The following is a 23,958-nucleotide window of genomic DNA, read 5'->3' as shown; positions in this document are numbered from 1 at the left end:
ATCTTTTAATTACTGTTAACCTTGTTAGTCTAGGGCCAGGAGAGTTTTTTCTCAAGAAGGGGGGACAACATGGGGAGTTGTAACTCAAGAGACCTCACTGCATCTGGAAGCAGAGGACCATAGCCCATTGGTCTCCAATGTGGTTCCCTACAATGTGTTCATTGGTGTCCGCTTCCTCCTGCCACAAAGAAAGGGACAACCCTGGACTTCCTCCAGCTCAGTGGAACAGGAGGTAGAACAGAAGAGTATGGGAAGAATCAACTTTGTGTCTACAGGGAGCACCAGTTTGGAAACAGCTCCCTCCATCACTGAAGGATTTTTGGCCAGGTGTCCCCTCACATTTTGTGACTGACCCCAGCCTCCACAGTGGCTATCCTGTGGTCAGGTGTACCCTGCAACTCTCAACAAGGTCAGGGAGAGGGCTGCCCTAACAGAATGTAAGAGCAGCCTGCTGGGATCAGAATAGTGGCCCATCTAGTCCTGCTTTGTAGGCTGTTGTACAGTAGCACAAGCAGGATGTAGTGAACTGCTTCTCCACAGGGCCCAGGACCTTAAGGTTGGCACATGATTCTTTTTTATTTTGAATAATAAGAGAGCACCCCCCAAACACACCCCATTGCTTTTGCAAGTCTGCCTCAACAATGATTTCTGTAGAGAAACCTCCCTGAGGCGTAAGCTAGGCACAATGGTTGCTAGGCTGCTATTTAAGTGATCACGAGGGTGGCACTGAGGAATGCATCTGAGGCAGCCCCTCCCTCAGCAGTTATGCAAGGCTGAGGGAGGGGGTCACTCACTATTACTCAACACTATTTGTAACCCAGTGGAAGGCTTGTGGGAAGGTAACAGTATAACCACCTCATCTGACCCTTGCAGCACAAAAAAAATACTGTGAGGCCAACTTATTGGTATATTCTTTATCTTTACAAAAACTGTATCTAGGAATGCTGTGGTACTTAAAAGGTTTTCCCCCTTTTGGAATGAGTAAAATGTGTTTTAGGACAGGGATTGACTCATAGAGCATGAAATATTTCATGTAAGAAGCTACAGGGTAAGGGTAACTCCTATTTACATCATACACATATGTTTTCTACTTCATTTTTTGGCATGCAGCAGAAATTAAGATATATGTGCTCAGGTAGCACTGCTTGCAGCAATGTGCAGCACTATCAAGGATTGGGTGAATGAATGTACCATTTTGCTTCTCATACTTAAGGCACTTTCCTTTTAAATTCCATAAATATGCCAAACAGTACAATGTTATATGCTATCTACAGGTTAGATGATACAGTATGCTATTAAAGCAATAAAACAAGTTTAGGTTTGATAGGAAAGCCAAGTATTGCACATATCTGAAGTTTCCTTGTGTCACTCCCCCACCCCTACTCCCAAAAAACCCAACAACCCTGGAGATAAACTGCCCCCACCTAGTTTCTAGGAATGTTACATAGCCAGGTCAGACCCATTCCATCAGTACTTAATCTTCTTTTTCAGAAAAAAATAGACCCTGGTCTGCTTTGGAAGCCCTGGCCTAAATTCTGTGGGGCATGATTTAAACATTACACTTCCCATGAAGAAAGTAAGTTGAGACATGGGAAGCTGTCAAAGTAACGGTCAGGTGTTGTGGCAAGCTACCCCTTTCCTATCAACTGCTTGCAAATACAAGGGCCAAGAAGGAATGTAGGCTTTTGAAATCCTTCCAGCAAAATGAGTCCTAGTGACAGACAATAAAACCATTCCCTCTTTATGACCATTGTCACTGTTATTGTTTCCCTGCCAGAAGTGTCTGAAGATTCTGAATTCAAGTACTTTAATTCTGAATTCAAGTATAGGGATGAAAGCATTCTCTTTGCTTCAGGATTCAATCCTTAGAAATGAATGGAAATGAGGCTGTGAGGAATGTTTCCATCCTAACACAGTAATGAAAGAATTTTGGCTAAGGGAATCTTTACTGCCCCTCCACCAATTCCTTGGGCAAATGTATCCTTAAACCAATTAGTGCTTAGCAAACATTTTAAAAGGCATTCCCTTTTGTTTATCCTCTCATTCCTTCAACTTCAGCTTCTTTTGAGCTGTAAAGCTTCCTTCACAAAAGGACAACGCCTCAAAGGTAAACAGCAGCACCTTCCACAATACCAAATAAGGTGGACTGTTTTCTCCCTCTGGGAGTGATTGACTCAAAGGCTCCAACTGAGAGCACGCCTCCCCGACCTTGTGCAAGTGAACATGTCCTTTAAGTTGGCCCCTGGGCTGTGACTAAGCAAGGGGAAAGCAGCAAAGATAGCTTAGGCCTGAGGGCACTTCAGTAGTGGAAGCTGCTCAGGCTACCTTGGCCTTGCAGTAAAGCCACTGGGAGGACAAAGTGAAGCACTGGCTTGAGAGGGCAAGGCTGACTGTCTGGTTGTATTGCTGCATCGCATCTTTGTGATTGGTCTGCTTGGTTACTGCCCAGAGGGGAGAGGGAGCTGCTACTCTGAGGAGTGGGGGCGGAAACCCAGAGACTGTCCTAGTAGTAGTGAAGCAGAATTATGATTTTAGCACGGAAACTGCTGAGCCACTTGTAAGACCGAAGAGGAGTGGGTGGGGTAATGGGTAGACTTTTGCTACACCGCAAGGTTACACTCAAATGCTTAGGTTCCTCAGAGGGAAGAAACTTCCTATGATACTTGCCTTTTGTAGATGTAGCCCACAACAATTCCTGTTCCAATGGCAATGATGATCACCATCATGATAAGTCCCATCACATAGCCTGTTTGGGGGAAGGGGGCGAGAGAGAAGTGCACTTTAATGATGCAGCAGCAGTTAAACAACCTGCCAAGTGTCTGTGCACCCATCAATCCAAATTCTACAGTGAAACTATGGAAATTGTATTTGTAAGCATTTTTTTTGTCTAGGAGAAGAATTTCTCCTAAAATTCAGGTTCTGAAGAAAATCTGGAATTGGTTTTGGAATGTGGTAAGATGACCAAGAGGGCTGGAAAAAGCAAAGGTGAGGAATGTTGAAATTCCATAGTACCATCAAGGAACAGTAACCACAGGGCATGGAAAGCAAGTTGTGTAGAGCACAGAACAAACTAGGAAGTGCAGATAGCCAAGTGTGGAGCTTCTGTTTGTTTACATATTTATGTGCCACTTTTCTCCATGCAGTGGGAACCCTAAGCAGTTTAGAATACATTCTCCTCTTTTCCATTTTATCCTTCCAACACCGAGGGGTCATTTCCTGCGGGAGCGCACAGGAGCGGAGCTCCGGCAGTAAGCACATCAGGGGGTGAGCACATGCAATAAGCCCCGCCCCCTGCTCCCAGCAGCCCTCAGTGGGGCCATAAGAAGCAAGCAGCAGCCATGTAAGTTGCAGAGCCCCCCCCCCTCCGCGTTCAGGTACAAGCTCTCCCTCCTCTGTGAGAGCAGATCTGCGTGTGTCCCCCCCCCCCAATAGCTAGCAATCCAAAACAGTCCAGTGGAGCCTGAGCGGTGGGTGTTGCCTTCTGACACACTTCCGGTGATGTCAGGGGGTGTGGCATATGCTAATAAGTTATGCTAATAAATTGTGCTAATGAGCTCCTGCACCTCTTTTTCTACAAAATGACCCCTGCCAACACCAACCCTGTGAGGTAGGCCAGACTGAGTGTGACTTATCAGAACTCACCCAGTGAACTCTTACAAGCAGAGTGGGGATTTGAAAATCCTAGTCCAGTTTTCTAACCAACTCTACTGTACTGGCTCTCTAGATATGGCTCACAACTCTGAAACAAATCTATCTTGAGTATCAAGCATTATTTCTGGGTATTTACAGGAAACCCAACATACCTAGGGTGCCCAAATCTTTTTTTTCATTTGATCGCATCTTGACCCGCTGGCTAATCCCAACGACCGGCTGAACAGCAGCTGCCTCACTCCGGGATGGTAAGCTATTAGCAGATTCAAAAATGTGGTCTCCTTCTGCAGCATCCATAGTTTTGGCGGTAACAGCAGGTAATACACTAGAGGTAACATCTGTCAGAGAGGGGAGAAAAATTGGCATCCAGTTTGCTCCAAGAAATGTGTTTCCTGAATGTAACATGGTGATCTGAGGGCAGACTAGAAATGGTGTTGCTGGTTGCAATACCACCATGCTCTGATATGCATAATATTCCTCAACAAGTAGACAACAGGTTGCGTAACACCCATTCGATGATAGATCAAGATGGGTAGCCCTGTCAGTCCATCTGTAGCAGTACAAAAGAGCAAGAGTCCAGTAGCACCTTAAAGACTAACAAAATATGTGGCAGGTTATGAGCTTCCCTGAGTTACTGCTCACTTCTTCAGATATTTCTTCACTCAGATTTTTCACTTCTGAAGAAGCGAGGAGTGACTCGCAAATCCTCATACCCTGCCACATAATTTGTTAGTCTTTAAGGTGCTACTGGACTTTTCAACCCATTCTACTCTTTTCTACCCATTCAACATGTTCAGTTGATGCATTTACCCTCCTGTTTGCTCCTGCATCTTTCCTCTGCTGTCTGCAATTATGGTGTATGTGCCAGTCTGAACATGTGCAGTATTATAAGGAATCAGCCAGGAAGAGGTGCAAGTGCCATAAGATGTCAGTGGGTAGCTTGCTTCACAATATGTAACTGTGTAAAGGGGGCACTGAAGAACCAAGACCCATCAGCCAGGCACACCTTGATCCCAGTGCTTATAACTGTATGGCCTTGCAACATCTCCATGCACCCCATCCTCCAAAACAGGCATTTTCTCCAGGGGAGACGATCTCTGTAGGCTGGAGGTCAGTTGTGATTCCGGGAGATTCCCAGGCCCCTCCTGGAGGTTGGCAACAGTATCGCCCGCCAAAAGACCCATTTACGTCGGATACGGCTCTGGTAACAAATGCACTAGGCAAAAAACACCCCACCCCCTCTTTGCACGCCACCCGCCCTCCCTTGCAAGCAGCTAAGCTAACCGCGCAGAGAAAGGGCGAGCCTCATAAGCGGCCGCCCACGTGCAGGGGGCGCGACCAGGTTGTTTACATGCCTAGACCAGGCAGCTTGAAGAATGACATCAGCCGAAAGCCGCATCCAATGGAAAGCTGGCTCGAGGCCTGGAAACAGTGTCAGCCAATCACGAGACAGCGGTATCATGGGCTTTTGGCTGCGCTACTTGCGCAATGCAGGAAGCCGCTCGCTCTGCCCTCGGCCGTGCAGTGCCTCTAAGCGCTTGCAGAGTGTGCGAGCGTCCCAGTTGCTGGCCAAGACAGCTGTTGCTCGCCTGTCCTGCGTTGCCCCCCACCCCAGTAGCTGTAGTGCGACAGGCGACCGTTCCTCACACCAGGCACTCGAGAAACAGGTTTGCTGGTGGCAGAGGCTTAGTTACCGTGGGCATTTCAACGCGTGCGTGAGCTTCGCGCGTGTGTGAAGGCGGTCCACGGCCCGCCGTTGTATGCATATTACGTACATTGCCCCACTCACATGTTCGGCCGCGCGTTCAGTTATGAGCATACAGGATGCACTTGTGAACCAACTCGGAGAAGCACGGGAAGGGGGTGGGGACTCGGTGATGGGGCCAGTCGCTGCCCGCTGCGTGCATCGAGCTCCCCGTTGTCTGCGGGACCCCTCCACAACCCGGCAGCCGCCCCTCTCTGCAATCTCAGGAATTCTCTTCGTTCCCTCTTAACCCATCAGTCCAAACCGGAATCGCTGCAAAGCAGCAAAAAGCGCTGCAAAACACCGCTGGAAGCAGCTCCGCTCGTGCTGCTCCTACCAAGCCACCCCCGGCCCTGGGGCTGAACCTGGCGCAATCAGCGGCACGGGGGGGTAGGCAGGGTGAAGGAGAGCCTGCGGGAACTGCCACCCTCTTGCAAAAAAACCCCACGCAGGACCCTCAAGCTAAAAGATGGCTGCAGGCAGCGAGAATGCGGAGCCAAAATGGAGCCAAGCAGGGAAGGGGGGAGTCGGCGGGCGGGTCGCCCTGTCGCAGCTCCCTCTTCTTGCCGAAAGAGGGGGGGGGGCCGGGGGGGGGGGTTCAATTAAAGGGGCGCCGGTCCGGAGTTCGCCTTTGTTCGCTCCAGCCAAGATGGAGCCGCGGGGGGGGGGATGTGCCCGACCCGATTGAGCGGGGGGTGGGGTGCAGTTGCGAAGCTCACCTTCGGCGGCGGAGGCCAAGGCGAGCAGTGCCCAGCAGCTCACAAGTAGCGCCCGAGCCCAGCTGGGCTCCATGGCCAGAGCAGCGCGACGCCGCGGCCCCGGCTCTGTCCGACTCGTTTCTCGTTTGCAGTAAACAAGGCTGGTCTTTTTAAAGAACTGCAGCTCCACCTCCTCAGCCCGGAGCTGCTGCGGCTGTAGCCGAGACGCCTTCGCCGACGCCTGCTGGGTCCTAAGCAGGGAAGGCAGAGATGCCTGCCTGCAAAAGGGAGCTTCTAGGCTCGGACGCAGTCTATCAGAGGTGTTGGATGCTGAAGACAGACAGGCGTTCGAGTGTGGCTTTTCAGAAGCATGCTGGACGCAAGGAGACACCACGCATGCTTGGAGACTGTATTCCATTGGGAGGTGCAGTGGGAAACCAACAGCAAAGGCAATAGCTTCACTTTGGATATTTTTTAAAATGCTACAGGAATTCAACGGTGTAATTATAGCTACTCCCTACAGAATGTTCAATAGGACAACCTCAGGTGTACAGAGCTGCAGCATGTTCATGTTCACATTAACAGATACATATGTTTAACTAGGGCTTTTTTGAAGAAGGAAGAAGAAGAGGAAATTGACCTCTGTAAGCTGCCCTGAGCCTGCCTGCAGGGAGGGCAGGGTATAAATATAAATAATAAATAAAATAAATTTATACCCCACCCTTCACTACCTGAAGGAGTCTCAGAGGGGTTTACAATCCCTTTCCCCTCCCACAACAGCAGGGCCTGTAAGACGGAGCTCTTCCGCCAGGCTTTTGAGTAGGAGCCGCAGCCACTTCAATTCCACCACCGATATGTTTGCAGCATCGCACCACTACCACTAATATGTGGTTCCATCTGGGTGCAAGGTGACCCTGGAAGGAGAGGGTGCTGACAAGTTGTGGGACCAATACCATTTGAGGAAGTTCTACCCCATCTTGCACTGACACTTTGTTGTTGTACTGTATTGTTTTATGGTTTTAGACTGCTTTATCTGTTTTAATTCTGGCACTTGTGCCTCGTTGTTAGCCGCCCTGAGCCTTCGGGGAGGGCGGGATATAAATCCAAAAATAAATAAATAAAATAGACACTCTGTGAGGTAGGTGGGGCTGAGAGAGCTCTCTCAAGAACTTCCCTTGAGAGAACAGTTCTGAAAGAATTTATGACTGACTCAAGGTCACACCAACAGCTGCATGTGAAGGAATGGGGAATCAAACCCGGTTCTCCCAGGTTAGAGCCTGCGCTCTTAACCACTACACCAAACTGGCTCTCCCAGTGCTGGAACTCTCAAGAGGGAAATGACGTTTTCAATCTCTATACTAAAAATTCCTGAACTTTTAAACATTTTTAAAATAATTTTGTTGAAGAGGCTCCAGAACTCCGTTCCAATGTGTTCCCCCAGAAAAAAAGTCCTGTGTTTAACCCATATTAAACCCTTTTCTCACTGAGAGGGGTTGGAGAGCCAAATACAGAGAGCTATATGGAGCCCTCTTTAAAGAAGCATATTACCCCAGTACCCATGTAACTAATTTTCAGACAGAGAGAAGTCATAGTCTACTATTTAACATTGATTTCACATCAGCAGTATCTCGGCTGCTGTATGCAGAATAAAAAAATGAAGGCTATGTCTGTTAGCAGGTGTGGCTCAAAATCTTCCAGACAAAATCATGCATCTCTTATGTAACACTGTATATAACACCTATGAAAATACCTGGTTCTTTATGCAGCAAGCCATGTGCCTATCTACAGAGAGAACTGTTTGTTTTCCTGGAAGGAAATTGCCAGAGAACATGTTGGGGCGGTGTATGTAATGACTGGCTGCTCCTTGGCTGTGGCTCCAGCTTTTATCGAGGTTAAATGGATTTTGGTATTGAAAACAAAGCTCAGCTGCCAGTTTCTGGAGGTGCTGATATCTGCCCTTGCCTGTAATTCCTGAAAGTGATTGGTCCAGCACCCAATGGTGAAGTCACCATCTCAAAAACTAAATTAAATTAAAAACAAAGGTGTCCATAAATTTCCTGTTTAAGCTACGTGTGTGCCGCACTAAATGTTTACCTTTTATAATCTTCCAAATGTTCCAGCTTGGATATTTGAGCATTAGCTCTTTTCCCTCAGTACAAGACTAGGGAACTGTTCTAAAGTACATATTTTGCAGTGAATTGCAGTACCTGCTCCTAGTACTTGGGAAGTATGCCTGTAAATTGAGGCAGCCCTATAATAAAGCATGATGAGATAGTATGCACTTCAGTTGGCAGATTCAGGATGCTATTAAGTATGGGAGCCTGGCAAATCTGTGCCATACATGACTAGGAATTTGTCTGGCATCAGCCTCACTGAAATGAATGTCAACTATTCAAGAACCCAAAAAAACAAGGGAGGGGCTGGATGTCTCTAGCTCAGTCAGCTAAAGCTTTTGTCTGCAGTTGTTAGTTTCACTTTCTCCCATTTCACAGCAACAAGACAGGACTCCCAGCTTTCCTTTCCCTGAAATTGTACTATCCTTCATCTTCACTTGGTTAGGATTGTTGGATTTGTTAGGCACAAATGCCCTTCAAAAAAAAGGAGATGTACATAATGCAACCACCATGTACTTGAACCAACTGCTGTAAGGAAAAGGTGTTCCAAATAGAGGCAACACCAGACTTGGTCCTGAATGACGTTCAGGGACCCAGAACAAAATATGTCTGCAAACTTAACATATATGTAAGTAGAAAGAAGGTCAAAGACTGTGATGCATCAATTTCCAAAGAAGAAGCTTCTAAAAAATAGGGGGTTAGAAGGAAATCGAAGGGAGGATCCAGAAAGTGAACACTCTCCAGTCCAGATACATAGAAAGGGTTTAAAATCACCATAATGGATGGTCAGCTAACATGTATACCACAAATTAAGAAATGTCCAAGCAAATACAGAACTCTAATACAGTAGTCCCTTAAAGATTTTTTTTTAAAAAAACTCCCCCCAGGATATAAGCTTTCATGAGTCAAAGTTCATTTTGGCTAAAGTGAGCTTCAGCAGATAGAGGAAGTGAGCTTTGATGCATAAAAGCTTGTTAGTCTTTTAAGGTGCTACTGGACTAGAATTTTGTTACTACTACAGACTAACATGGCTCTTCACCTGACACTACCAGAGTCAAGGATACAATCTTTAAAAATTAGGCTTCTTTTAACTATGCAAAACAACTATTCAAGAGGGGATTTCTACTCAGGTACTAAGGCTGCATAGTACAAAATGGTTCATACTTACTTGGATAACTGATCCTGACTTACAGTTTATACTGTTATATATGGCATATTGTATCCTATTATGTGATTTCTATACTGCTGAATATGTCTTAATAATACTTAAGCTATGCTTCTGTTTCTTTCTGGTGCTTCCAGACTTCGGACATTCTAATGCATTAGTTACTGAATGTCACATTTAGTTCATTGTACTGACTCATGTATAATCTACCTTAAATCCAGTGTTCCCCCTAAGCTGAGTTAGTGTGAGCTAGCTCACAGTTTTTTAGCCTCTGTCTCACACATTTTTGTCTTAGCTCAGGAAGGATGGCTCCAGAGCAAACTAATTTATGCAGCAGCCAAATTGCTCGCTCACAACTTTAATGCCAGGAGCTCATAAAGTATGATTTTTGCTCACAAGACTCCACAGCTTAGAGGGAACATTGCTTAAGTCCCTGTGAAAGATGGAGCTATAAATAACACAAATAAATAAGTAATAGATGGAGTCTTGGCCAAAGCAGAGCAAAAAGGAGCACATGCTCTGGCAAAAGCAATGGAAGTTGTCAAAAGAATTAGAAGAGTCACATCCTTCTATATTCATTAATTTCAATGGACACTGCAAGATAACCAGTAACATTGTATTTAATTGGGGCAGGAAACTAGGTATGGAGGTGGTTGGTCTATTAGGGAACCAAGGAGTAAAAGGCCCTAAAGGAATTTAGGAGATTGCAAAGAGGCTGAATTCTTTCAGTCACTCTTCATTGTGGAGGATTTTGGGTAGTTACGCACACCTGGCAACTTTTGAGAGGGCATTTGAAGAATTGAGGCAAACACCTGGCAACAGATTAAGTTCTAGGGCTTATTGACAAAAATTAATAAATCGCAGGAAACACCCAACAGTTAAAGAACTCAAATGCCAAAAAAAAAAGCCTAACAAATCAGTGCAATTTGTTAATACAATAAACTACCTTACTGCAAGATTGGAAAGTGACCCTTTTAAAAACCAAAAAGCACCTCCAAGTTCTGTCCTCTGCTGTCAGGCACCACCTCTGAGTTCTTAGTCTGTGCCCCTCATCTCATCTCCAAGCAAGCTCTTTGTAGCAGGTGCACTTGGCCTCGCAGTCCCATTTTCCCCTTTGTTTTCCACAGCCACTATTACCAGCCCTTAAAGAAACATAGTCAAATAATATAAATTCTGTGCTTGTAATATACCATGGTCATGTACAGAGTGCCATTCCCTTCACAATGGAAACCAAGTCCAGATTATAAACTCCTTAAAGGCAGGGACCTCTGCTTTTGCTATTCTGTAAAGCGCCATTTACACACACACAATTTGTGGAAAGCACACCATTTTTTATTTACCATTGTTTCCTGTTTTAGGCAAGCAAAGACCCAGTTGCCATCTTGTTCTGGATAGCAGACAACCTTTGTGAATGTTTGAAGTAGACGTTTGTCTTGTGGTTAAGGCACAAGACCTTGACTAGAAAGTGCTATTTACGGCTCACTCCTTGTTTCCCAGAACGACCTTGGACAAGACAGTCTGTGTCCCTTTGTTTTTCTTCACTATTTCAAAACACAGGTTTTGATTTATCTTCAGGGTGTATGTAGGGGGTCACCAAGAGTAGCCTCTCGCTCTTATACAGTGACTAAATGTATTATTAGAATTTTGATTATAATTTGATAGACATAAACCATGCTTATAAAAGAACTTGCTTGGGAGCAGAGAACCCCTTCATAGCCACTGTACAGGGATTTCATCCTTGAAATGTTTGGGTATATTTTCTTTTTAACGATATGGCTGGAACAGCTGATCATCCTTTGTAGAATACACAATACTTCGTGTAGTAGTCTGATGTTGTGTTTGTGAGAACACTTGCAAAATGCCATGATTACTGGGTAGGCTAGCCTGGCAGATCTGTCTTGAGGATTGTAATGTAAACTGACAAAAACTGGCTTCCAGCCACATTGAAGTGTTGATAGTCAACTCTTACTTTCATAAATAGAATAGCTAGGCTGTATCTGCCATCTTTATTAAATTATTGAAAAACAGGGACTGAAATTGAAGTGAATTTGGGCATCTTTGTAGAACAGGAACAGGAATCAGGTTAGAGGCTGTGGCTCAGTGGTGTAACATGTTTTGCATGCCATGTGGGATGTTCCGGGTTCCATCTTGTAATCTCCAGTTAAAATGGATGAGGTAGTAGATGATACAAATCCCACATTTCAATCACTCTGTGTAAAGTAGTATTTCCTTTTGTTCTTCCTGAACCTACTGCCCATCAGCTTCATTATACGCCCTTGAGTTCTAGTATTCTTCTCTCTCCCCCAAAATACTAGAGCTCGAGGGCATCCAATGAAGTTGATGGGCAGTAGACTCAGGATGGACAAAAGGAAATACTACTTTACAGTGATTAAAATGTAGAATTCGCTGCCAGAAGATGTTGTGATAGCCACAGAAATAAAAAGCTTTAAAGGGAGAGTAGATATATTTATGGAGGATAAGTCTACCAATGGCTACTAGCCATGGTGACTGAGGGGAACCTCACACTTAGCCTTTGAATCCCGGAGCCAGGAATTCAGCAGGGCTCTTCTTATGCTCTTAAAGGCCTTGACCAGTCAAAATAAATTATACTGACCTTGATAGACCAGTGGTCACTCAGTATAAGGCTGCTTCATGCATTTATACATATGTTGCATTTCTTCCATTCCCAAGAACTATTAGTTGCATCAAAGGGGTCTGAAGAAAACAGGTGCTTACCACAAATTTCTTTGTTTTACCACATATAACAAAGTGCCTCTTGTTCATTCTTCCTGTTTACTGTGATTTATTCATTTTTGTCAATAAGCCCTAGAACGTCATCTATACAGTATTTATTAGGAAAGGAATTAGAAAACAAAATGGCCAGTCTCATAATGCCCTGATCTATACAGGAGCTTAAGTTTTTTTTTCAACCTTGGTGGGGGGAGACATCTCATTTGTGGCAACCACAATTCTACAATATAACTGTACCTTGGGCCAAACGAAGTTCCGTGACAGAAAAACAACCAGAGCTGCCATCTTCATTGACCTGGGGATCTCAGGTCCCGGTCACACCAGCGAGATAATCCGGGGGCGAAGCGAGGCTTTTTGCTCCGGAGTAAAATGAAGCATGGTATCGCGATCAGACGTTTCCCGAGGCTCTGTGCAACATGCCCTCAGCCGCGATCACACGTTGATGGTGAAGCGTGGCAAAGAAGGGTGAGGCAGTTCAGCAGTACGCCTTTGTGTGCATGCGCAGTTCTGTTTGCACGCATACCACCGGATGCGACAGGATACCAGCGCTTCCGCGATCTGACGCCCGCCCGCGCCCCACTTTTTCCGGAAAATAGTGCACTTCCCCTGGTATCTTTTAACTCCACTTCTTCAGCCGGGCGATACGGGTTGCCGACGGGTGCGGGACACTTGCCAGATGTTTTCGTGTGATCGCACCCTTAAAATCCGCCCAGCATTTGTCCCTCTCATGCGGCTAATTCTGCATGTGACCGGGACCTCAGTTTTGCTAGGGAATAAACACACAATTCCTTTCATTCTCTTGGTTCCCCCACACTCCATTCTCATCTTGCTAACTGAAAGGCTTTACTATAACCCAGTATTTCAATAATTATAACACTCCATGCGCAAAACTAGATTCCAACTCCATTAGGATAAAGTAGGAAATAACTAAAGAGCACTTGCTCACAAACCTATCTAATCCTATGGTTAATTCAAGTCTTAAGTCATGCCGAATACCCCATTACAATAATTTAGAAGCTGAATATGTAAGAGTCCTGTTCTCTGGCTCCAATGAGATTTGGGGATGTTTCTAATTCAAACAAAGGAAATCTGTGCATTCCGAAAGACTCTACCAATTGGAGACAGTTGTGTTCCTTAAGCACAAAGTGAGAATTCCTCATTGAAACAGGGGCCATTATAGTATTATTATCTAAAATGAGGGTTGGAACCAATTTTACTGGATAGCTACTCTGAGAACTGAGTGAGGAGTGGTGGGCCAGTGCCCCAAATACCTTCCCTAAAGCAGCCTGTCAGCAAATTCTAGTATCACAAATGGAATTTACTTTACTGGCTTTCACTGCAAGGGTGACTCTTCAGTGGGCTGGATTTGGCCTAAGGACTTTCAGTTGATGACTATTTTCAGAGCAGAATATTCCACTACTTGCTGCAGTGGACTCCTTTAAAACTTTTTGCATTTTCTTAAGAGTTGGGGCTGTAAAGTGTGTCAAAGACTGGAAGGTGTTCCTTTGAATAGTGGCTCCAATATAATCTTCTGTTGGTGTATGCTACAGGGAAGTTTAAGCCTCCTTGGTCACTTGACCTTAAGGGGGGGGGATAGACAAACAGGCACTATTTCTCAGACATCCCCTGAACAAGTTACACTGGAAGGAATTTATGTTACTCAGTTCAAATCTCACCATTCTCATTGCCCTTAGTCAGGGCTTGATCAAGAGACAGTGGCCCTGTGTAGATGTCAATGTTCTCTTAGCTATGACTAACCAATGGGAAGTAGCCCTTGGGCTAATGTGCTTCTTCCTTCCTTTGTTCCCTTGTCAGCTGCACCAACACTAATGCTACCCATGGTTTTGAAGCTGCTTAAACCAGCCCTGTTTAATGCCAAATAATAGTGTTAAATGCAGGCATAACACTAACCACTGTTAGCACAGAATGAAAGTGAGGGGGAAATCTGATTAGAAGAGAGGAAGAAGGTGGGAGCCAGTCCAAGGGGTGCTTCTGATCCCCTGAATGTGCTTTATAAATGATGTGCCTGTATCAGGTCAACAGCTCTGATGTAAGCCCCACCAGAGTCAACATTCCAGACTGTTGATGTGATAAGAATCTTGTTGATGTGATAAAAGTCTTGTTGTTTCCCAGTTCTCAGATGCAAACATTTCAGGATGGTAACTAAACTGTTAACCCCCCCCCATACCTTTCCAAATTAGAAACCAGACAAAAAGAAGGGGTGTAAAGTAACATTCTAACTTCTTTAATGCAGTCCAATCCAATTATTAAAAAAAATCACTCTGTGAACCCTATATATTTAATTGCACTAAACATGTTGGCGGTACAGAAAAATGTATCCTATCGCTGATCAATTTAATCTTCTGGGGTCTTTTATGCATCAAACCAGCATCAACCAACGAAGTGTGCACTGTTGTTATTTTTTATTTTTAACCTCTTCTATTCATTTTTTCCTTTTTTTCCGTTTTGCATAACTATTTTATTCCATAGACTTAAAAAACAATCAACTAGCCAAGTTATTAATTATGATACATCTAAAAAATTAATACTACCCCTAATATGACTGCTGCTTTAAGAGCTCTCCGTATAATTGCCTTGAAAGGGCATCTCAGTGGCAAATCACTATAACAGGTCCTAAAATCATAAAGGTAATAATAACAAAAAAGAGAGATCCAGAAAACCAATAGAAAGTTTGTGAAGATTAGAGAAACAAACAAAGGGCACCATCTGCTGGAAATTCTCCTGCCAAGGCCCACTGAAATGAATAGGGCCCCCGTATATGTAGATTGTGCAGGAGAATTTCCCATTGGATTGTCCCAGGAACATGTTTTGGATTTGCTGACAGCCAGATGGTGGTGGCATTGCCCGTCAATCTTGCGGCACCCACTTTGATGTGAATCTGCATTGTTTAAAAACAAAAATAACTTAAAAAAGAAAGAAAGCTTGATTTCTGTTTTGTAAAAAGAACGGCACTTTTACCTACTAGATACCACAGGGTGTGTTTTTATGAGCAGACAATGATGCTAATATGAGAATCTCAGGAAAGTTATGGGGCAGAGAGAATGAGAAGATCAAGGGTATCAAGAAGGCTACCTCTCTCTGCCGGGTCAACTTGGATTCTTTAAAATTCTCAAACCAGTGTGGCTTTTCATTCTTTCCTGGTTCCAAGTTGGACCATCCACAGACCTCTTGGATGGTTTGCACAAATCCTGCCTGCACTGCAGCCCTGAAAGTCGTCATCAATTCATTGTCATGCAGACACCCTGAAAATCATCAGGTGACCAACATTCTCCACCCAGGGAAGATTTAGAGGGGAGGAGAACAAGTGAAGGAGGGAACCTAAAGGGTATTAAAAATGCCTCAGCTACAAAACTGGATTCTGTTACCTCCCCCTTGTTCACAGCCATTTTATAATTATACATAAAACAGACTGTTTTGTTAAGGTTAAAGCTGGCCTTCATTTTCCATCCGGCCCCATTGGTTGCTGGTCGACCTCTGGATCCACTAGGGAGGATGCAAATGCAGACTGAACAATCTGAAACCCAAATGATTCCAGAAGAGACATGTTCTGTTGGGGTGAAAAGGGGGAGCCCAGTGCAGGGCCCAAGTCCCCTAATGGGGCCCCCAGGGAGCGAACATGAACTTTCTGTATATGTTTGTTGAGATAGGACTTGGATCTGAAAAAGCTTCCGCATTCAGGACAGGGGTACTTCTTATCTCCCTCTGACTCCAATTTATTTTTGGTGACCACCATGTCGCAGGAGAAGGAACCATTGGCGTTTTGTTTCTCGGGGGTCTTGAGGTCGCTGGCATCGGAGAGATCGCCATAGGAATCTGAACTCTCAATCTGGTCCGAATGTGAGCATTTCTGGCCTTCTAGGGAGAGAAAGAAAAGGCAAGCTTTTAGACCCAGGCAAGTATTTAGTACACTGGAGGTCACCACCTGTTTCCCCACGATGACAACTCTACACTTCCTTTAGCATGCAATGGAGGCATTACAAACCTACACATAACCCTATTCCGTCCTCACACAAATGAGTTTATAAAAGTCAACAGCCCCCATAATTTTGCTACCAGCCACTGGCTTAACCACATGTCCTTTGTAGACCCAACTTCCCTGCCTAAACAAACCTGGATATTTTGACTTGCAGAGGTGAGCAGATAAGTAGCTATTTCCAAGCCGGGCCATAATGTGCATCAAAATTCACATGCTTTTGGCTCTTAACTTTCACATTACGAACTGCAGTGGCACTAGCGGTACCTGCAACATTTGTATAAAATGCCTTACCCCATGCCCTTATATATGTGTACATCTCAGGTTCACCGAATACTGTGTATAAAAGGTCCCTCAGTACTGCAGAGCCACACATGGAAGTCTCCTTCTCCCAGCACTGAAGCGCAAATGACTGCTGTGCATAAGAATGGCCAGTGAATTGTATAATCATCACAGGACACAACGGAAGCACAACCAGTTGACAAAAGAGGAGTCCAGCCAGCCCCCCCCCCCCCAATCATGGAATCAACAGCTGCTCTCCACCTCGAGGCAGTCTTCTTCAGTGGTGAAGCTCCAACTTGGAATCAGAATGCAAAACTATTTTTAAAGACCTGTATGTTATAACCTGGATTAAATAATACTATTAAAATCTGGAGGGGTGTCATGCACAGAGAGACTATCCCATTTAGAGGGGTTTGGGTCATGCACAGAGAGACTATCCCTAATTACCAAGTGATATTCCCCAGCCAGAGTAGCTGGTATCCTTCATTCGGGCCCCACTCATCATCCCACCCCTCCCCCTTGTCTATACACCCCTCACAGTGATCTGAATATAAAACCTAATTCAGTCTCCACTCTCAAGCTAAAGAATGTTTGCCATGTTTGAAAAGCACAAACAAGGACTCTAGAGACACAAAGAGCCACACAGATCTTTATGATTTTTTCCCACAGCCATACAGCTTAGAACCAAGATGTTATGGTACTACTCTTGCAATGTCTGTCTGGGAAACAACATAGAGAAGCAAACCTCCCGCCATCAGCACAGCACACCACAAAGAATACAAAGAGCTTTTAAGGAAAGAGAATCCTATAACAATATCCACTGCTCTCCTATGGGAGTGGCAACTTCCTAGTGTATTCAGTGCCAGAAGGGGCCATCATGCAGGAGGGACAGTGGCAAACAGAGCCTGATTGACACTACTGTACACAAACTGCAAAGCTATTTGTAAACCTTCCCTTACAAAATGTCCCAAATAAGATCAATCGATTCAACCCAAACCAGAACAATGACAATAAAACCAGATGTCAAGATTTAGCCAGACACGTTTTGGGATCTGAAGAGGAAAGGGCACATGGTATGTCACCCCCTTTCTACAGGCCGTGCAGGAAGGCTTCCCAATACGTTGTGCTCAGCTCTGAGCATTACTATGGCCTTACACAGGTACAGCTCCTTCCAATGAGGCTTGCAGAGAACTTCACAGAGGGTTTTTGCCCTGGGGCTCAGATCTGTCTCCCTGTCCACTGCCCTTTGCAGCACACAAGATCTGCCACCTGAACAGGACACTTGACTGGCAGCCCATAGCAGAACAGATGATTGAAACAGAAGCCTGAGTAGACATCACATTCACCCTGCAAAGATTTTCTCAAGTAAAACCAGAAGCTGAGGCCTAATGCTACCACTGAGGATTTAAAGCTGTATCTAGGCTGTACCACTTCAGATTGCATGTAGGTGCTCAAAGAACTCTTCCATATTAAACTAGATGCAATCCCCCCCCCCAATGTTAAAGGAAAGGGTCCTAGGCCACCCTTTTCTCCAACAAGCTTGTTTTCTTTCTGGAGGCATTTTATAAAGGTGGGCTTCAGCCATGTGAGTCTGACGCTGCACAACCCACACACAGGCTGACCACTAAGAACCTGGTTTGAGCCTTGCTAAAGCTGGAGGCCAGCTCCAAAAGGCATCTCACAGGCAAGGTAATCTTAACAAGGGAGTCAACTGTGTGTTCAGCTTTCTGACTTCAAGGCCTTCACCTGTCTCAAAGAAAATGTGGATGTACTACGATTCCCCCCCCCACACCTGGATTCTATGAAGCGTGGGGGTGGGGAATGTAAATCCTCTGCTCAGGGGCATTGTCAGCTACAGCTTACAAAACAGAACACTGTTTTATTTGTGGTTTCCCCCCCAATTGATACCATCAAATGGTACAGTTCTTCCTGGACTTCAAGCTAAAAGTGGGGGATCGTGTGTCTGAATGTTCCTTCATGAGGGGAAAAAACCCCTCACTACATGAAAAAGAAACACCCTAATATTTAATGGAAAAGGGATAGGCCGGAATCATCCCTCTAGATAAATTCCTCCTTCACATAATGGATAATTAACTCATGGAATTCCTTGACTCAATATGTGGCACTGTGGACTGGGCAAAGTTGCTGAGGAGGAAGAGGTCTGTCAACAGCTATTAGCCATAAGTAGAAACATGGAGCTTCCATGTTCAGAATCACTATAAATGACAGAGGGCTGGGATCCAGCAGGGCTCATGTTGTCTTCCTAGATGCTAGCGTTCTCCATGCAATGAGGATTCCTCCCCCTCTACGGAAGAGCATTCAGACATGCAACCTTTCTGCTTGCAGTCCAAGAGAAATGTTACCATTCCACTCTGCTGACTCTTACACCTGCTTTCTCCAAACCGTTTCCCTCTTCCCCTCCTTCCCATGCCCAGCATCCAACAACACAAAGTCCTACGCCGAGAGACGGAAAGTGCAGAGCAGGGAGTCGCTTGCCTTTGATGCCATAGGTCCTGATGCTGTGGAACGCTGCTCCCCCATTCGGGATGGGCTCCGGGTGCCTGGAGACCTGGGGAAGGGGAACACCGTGGTGGGTTTTAACATGGACCTTTAAGTAGGAGGCAGAGGAGAAACCTAAACAAGATAAAAGGAGATGAGATCCTGCCACCAGTACAGACACACCTCTGCCTTTCCCCTTATCTGCTTCCAGATCTTCTTGGGTCCTCTAAAGAACTTCTGCATGAGCCAAAATAAGTGCATTCTGGCTGCTTTTGAAGGAGGCATCAAAAAGTGAAGTGTGCCCTTTAGGCTTACAAATAAAAAACCTAGAAATTACAGGGAGCAAGTATGTGCATGAGTGCCTTTTGCAAGAAAATGTATTACAGTAAAGGTGAGAAATGCCAGAATCTGTATCAGATCTACGAGACCGTGCTCTGAAAAATTCTCTCTTGTAGGTAATCAAATGGTAAATATGTTGCCATGTTATTAAGTCTGGCCAGTTCCTAAAATAGCCTGTAATCAACTAAATCCAGTTCACTGGGCAGGAAAAAAGCAAATTGTTGTGTCTTTAAATATGTAAATACTGGTTTGGCAGACTGGATTTTTAAAACTGTTTATGCATTACCAGGGTTGGGAACACACTGTGTACTCCACTGGACTAGGACTAGCTTGAAAATGGGAAACAAGACGGAAATACTCGTGGCTAGGAAAAAGGGTTCTTGGGAGAAGTAAGATCACTGCAGATTTCCAGACGACCAACCCTGGCAGACACAAAAAGGGGTCCCTAACCCGGTCAGACAATGCTTCTGAATGCACATTGTTCTCTTTCCTCAACAATATCAACTGCTTTCTTTAAAACAACAACAACAAAAATAAAAAAAATTGGATTTTCTCTTGCTGACAAGCATGCAATTCTGTCATACAAAGGTGCTTTATTCCATGAGACTGGATGGTCAGTTCAACACAGTTGACGTGGCTCGTACAGGCTCTCCAAGAAGCCAGAAAGGAGTCATTCCCAGCAGTGCTCCCCAACAGCTTTTCCACCTGGGGATGCCAGAGATGGAATCTGGGGCCTTCTGTACACAAACCGGATGCTCTGCCCCTGACCTTCAGCTTCTCCTTTTATTCTATACTCAAATACTGTCATAAACCATTTAAATTACCCTGTTCCTTGTTCAAAATATTGCTTAGTATAATCCTCTTTTCAGCAGAAAAACCACAGCTTCTCTGCTGGCTCTCCTTTTGTATAAAGAGAAAGGCAAAATCTTATGCATCATCCTACCATGTTAATTCAAGAGCATCAGGAACTAATGTAGCTGTAGTCAATTTATTTTTTGCTTCTGCTGTCATTGCAAGCCAAAAACTCCATTTCCAAAATGCACTACGGTGGCAGCAGCTGTTTCTTTTTGTTTTTTGGCTTCTACTGGTTGTTTTGTTGGCTTGTTTCTCTGAAATTCTTAGAATCTGTGGATGGTGCTTCAGAAAACTAAGACATTCATAGATGGGTGGGCTTTTGTAGGTGGGTTAGTGTAAGCAACAACATATACCCAACTTAGTTCTTGCTCACAGAGGATCATGTTACTGTTTTCCTTTTGGAGGAAGGAACTAACTGGGGTTTCTGGAGGAGGTGGGTATTTTAATATTGCATTGTTTTTCTTTGCATTTTTCACATTGAGCGCTCCTGGGTAGAAAGGGGGGTGAGTGTTAACTGGCCTCTTGTGGAAAATAGGGTTGCTTTTTAAGAACCTGGTAGCTGTAAAGAGTAAAGCCCTAGCTTAGGGCAAGGCACTGTGACAGCTTCAGAGCCTCCATGGTAAAATGGTGGGAACACTGATCCAGTCCGGAATGATAATTGTGCGAAGGAAAGAGGATTATAAAACAGGCTGTGCTGTTTAAAAGGCAGTGTATATAAATGAGAAAGAAAAGTACAATGATCTTGGCTAAAAAACTTAAGTAGTCAGCCCAGCCACATTTTTTGTTTAGCCATAAATTTACAGTAGCAGCTACTGCTCTGTCTACTTTCACATTCTTTAGCAAATCTCTGGATTCCCCCCCTCCAAAAAAAAAAAAAAAAGGTCAGAAACTCTAAGGCAGACACATCTCAGAGTCAGCAATGAATTATGAGAACTGCAAAAATGCTTTAGGGGGACACTTAGCATGCCTTAGAATGTTCAAAGAGTGGCACACATATTATCAAAGACAATGGAAAGCAGGCCAATGTGTTGTTTGGGCAGTTGGGGGGGGGAAGCAAAGAGAAGGATGACTTGCCTAAGGCTACTTGGTGAGTTCCTGGCAGGGGCAACATTTGAACCATGGACTTCCTGGTCCCCGGCACAATCTCTTAGCTACTGGCTACAACAACTCTTTGTAAAGAGCAGCTCAAATATGTTTTACTCTGTAGACTCTGGATGGAGAGAAAATAATGAAAAGGGAGAGAGGAGACGGTCTGTTCCAGAGGGCAGTGGAGAACATACTCTGGTAGGGAAACCACAAATGCATTTCAGCAAAATCAGACTTGGAAACAAGGCACAGAGGAGGATGTCTTGGGAGCTTGGCAAGGTGCAGCTGATAGGCAGCTCTAAAACCAGCAACAACTTGGCCCTAGTCTTCCCTCCTCATTATTCAACTCCTCTTCTTTCCACTGCTCTGCATGCTTGTATACTCCCACAGGAATGGCTCCTCGACTCAGGACTTGGTTTAAATGCCCCTCTGAACAACCTATGCTCAAAGTATGTCATGTGATTTGTTTGGGATTGGATCTGGATGGTGTGAAGGGAGGTGGGTGTCTAAAATAATCCTTTGTCTGTGTGCTTGGGGTGACTCTTGGCAGCCTAGCAAAAATCACTGTGTTCCACTATGGGTATCATCAGTCCTTACCAATTATACAAAGCCAGGATAAATCATAGATATGGGGAAACAGAAAAATTCCAAATCACTATTTCTGACTCCTCTGCTATAACCTACAGCTTCTAAAATAATTTCTCTTCACTGGCCCAAGTGAAGAGAAAATACATTTGTTTATTGCATTGTCTCTTATTTCGAATAAGCCACTGAACAGTCAGTGTGATGTAGTGATCAGAGTCTTGAACCAGAAACAGGGAGAGCTTGCTGGGTGACCTTGGGTCAGTCACCCTCCCTTAGCCTCAACCATGTGTGGTATCCTTGGAGCCTGAATGAAGATTTGTATGCTACCCCAATCCCCTGCACCTCAGGTTTCGTGACAAGGGCAAAAAGCAATAACATTGCTTCAAAATTCTCTTGCTCGCTTTCTTTCCAATGAATGGTGGCACTTATTCAACCACACAGTTCCTTCAACAGGGTGGTATTTCCATTTTTGGAATAGGGGCTGGCGATTTCTACAGATTCCCTCCTCCCATTGCCTTCATGCTGTCCCCTGAGCCTTCTGAACCCAGGAACAAAAGGGTCTTTTTTTTGGGGGGGGGTCCAGTGGGCTACATGGAAAGTTGAAAGGTCCTGGGAGTAAAACCCCTTTGTGAAATCCACAGATGTTTGGTTGGATATAGAGAGATTCACCTATAATGGTGGTTCTAGCTATCTATCACATTTTTGTCCCATGTTTCCTCTATGGAGCTTAGGGTACAAAAGTCTACCCTGTTCCATTTTACCCTCACAAAAACCCTGTGAGACAGAGAAGTCTGAGAAAGAGACTAGTCCAAAGTCACCCACTGGGGTTTGACACAGGTTCAGACCTAGGCCAAGACATTAATCACTATACCACTCTGGTTCAGGATGCAACATTGGTGCAAGCGACAAGACGCTTCTGCCTCTTCCCACAAAGTTTGTACTTCTCTGCTAGGAGGAAGAAACCCAAATGAAACACCATGTTCATAACTGTAAGGAATGGGGGGGGGGGATTCAGCATACTCTAATCCTTAACAGTTGATTAATAACCAAGATCTCCACTAAGCTGAAGATTAAAAAATAGGAATAGTCCCAGCACAAGAGATTAGGGAGGTTTCTGGAGGACCAGTCAACTAACACTGAAATCATGGAAAACAAAACAATGCACACTTATTAATTTTAGAAAACTTGCTGCCACCTTTTCCAAAAAGAATTCTCAAAACACTTTACCATAAGTTCAGAATAAAACATAAAAATATATTATCAAAACCACTAAAATCTGTCATCAATACAGTCACTAAAGGCAGTGAAATGAAAACAGCACCATAAAAACTGAAGAAGTAAGTAGTGACTCATGAAAGCTCCTACCCTGCCACAAATTTTGTTAGTCTTTAAGGTGCTACTGGACGCTTGCTCTTTTCTACTGATAAAACCCACAATAAAAAACTTAGCAAGAAGGAATACAACACAATTAACCAAATGCTATCGCAAATGAATTTTTACTTGGCATCTAAAACAAAATAAAAGCAGGCACAAGGGTAGAGGGAGAGTATTCCGCAGCTAGAGCACCACTACAGAAAAGGCACTTTGGTTCAGAAAACGGGGGCACAAAGAACAGGACCTCAGAAGTGAACCTTAATTTACACAGGGTTATACTGAAGATGAATCTTTGGCTATTCTGTCCTTGGTCAATTCAGGGATGTGAAGATAAGAATCAGCATTCTTAACTTTGCCACAGAAATGCATCAGCAGCGGGTGTAGTTTGTTTTTTAAAAAAGACAGGCAGAATATCATCTATATACTAATCGCAATATGTGGCCCCCATCCGCGGATACCTAAATCTGCGGATAGGGCCACACTGGCGCCAGACAGATTTTTCTTTAAACTTGGGTGACTTCCCAGGTTTGCAGAAAAATCTGAATTCAAAATTACAGGAGTATGCTGGGTTCAATAGTATGCAGTAGGGCCTGGATCCGTTCCGGGCTCAGTGGTGGGGGCAGATATGGGATTCCTCTCTGTGAATCCCTCCCCTCCGAGCCATAAGGAGGGAATTGGGTGTGGGGAACAAGCAGTGATGCAAGGATCCCCCCCCACCCGTATCACAGGTCCTCACTTGTTATATCTAATTCTCAACACGGCCCCAGCTGTGGATTCTTAAATCCAGAAATGGTGGCTTTGTATGATAAAGAGCTTTAAAT

The 23,958-nt window shown here is 44.6% G+C and overlaps 2 protein-coding genes across 2 annotated transcripts in view; both read right to left on the bottom strand.

The window, feature by feature from the left end:
- Positions 1 to 6,511, bottom strand: part of PIK3IP1 (phosphoinositide-3-kinase interacting protein 1) — a 7,944-nt gene extending 1,433 nt beyond the window's left edge. The window contains exons 1-3 of the mRNA XM_015429578.1: positions 6,115 to 6,511; positions 3,804 to 3,989; positions 2,668 to 2,746 (exon numbers count right to left, since the gene is read on the bottom strand). Coding sequence (XP_015285064.1) covers positions 2,668 to 2,746; positions 3,804 to 3,989; positions 6,115 to 6,511 — 662 coding nt within the window. The remainder of the gene's footprint in view (positions 1 to 2,667; positions 2,747 to 3,803; positions 3,990 to 6,114) is intronic.
- Positions 6,512 to 14,350: 7,839 nt separating this feature from the next.
- PATZ1 (POZ (BTB) and AT hook containing zinc finger 1) overlaps positions 14,351 to 23,958 on the bottom strand; it is a gene marked incomplete at its 5' end in the record, with an annotated part of 41,158 nt that continues 31,550 nt past the window's right edge. Inside the window, 2 exons of the mRNA XM_015429577.1 lie at positions 14,351 to 15,999; positions 18,896 to 19,033. Of these exons, the coding sequence (XP_015285063.1) occupies positions 15,581 to 15,999; positions 18,896 to 19,033 (557 nt within the window). The remainder of the gene's footprint in view (positions 16,000 to 18,895; positions 19,034 to 23,958) is intronic.

This window comes from Gekko japonicus, unplaced genomic scaffold (genome assembly GCF_001447785.1).
Source record: "Gekko japonicus isolate JY-2015 unplaced genomic scaffold, Gekko_japonicus_V1.1 scaffold409, whole genome shotgun sequence".
Lineage (NCBI taxonomy): Eukaryota > Metazoa > Chordata > Lepidosauria > Squamata > Gekkonidae > Gekko > Gekko japonicus.
This window is presented reverse-complemented; position numbering and strand designations above follow the sequence as displayed.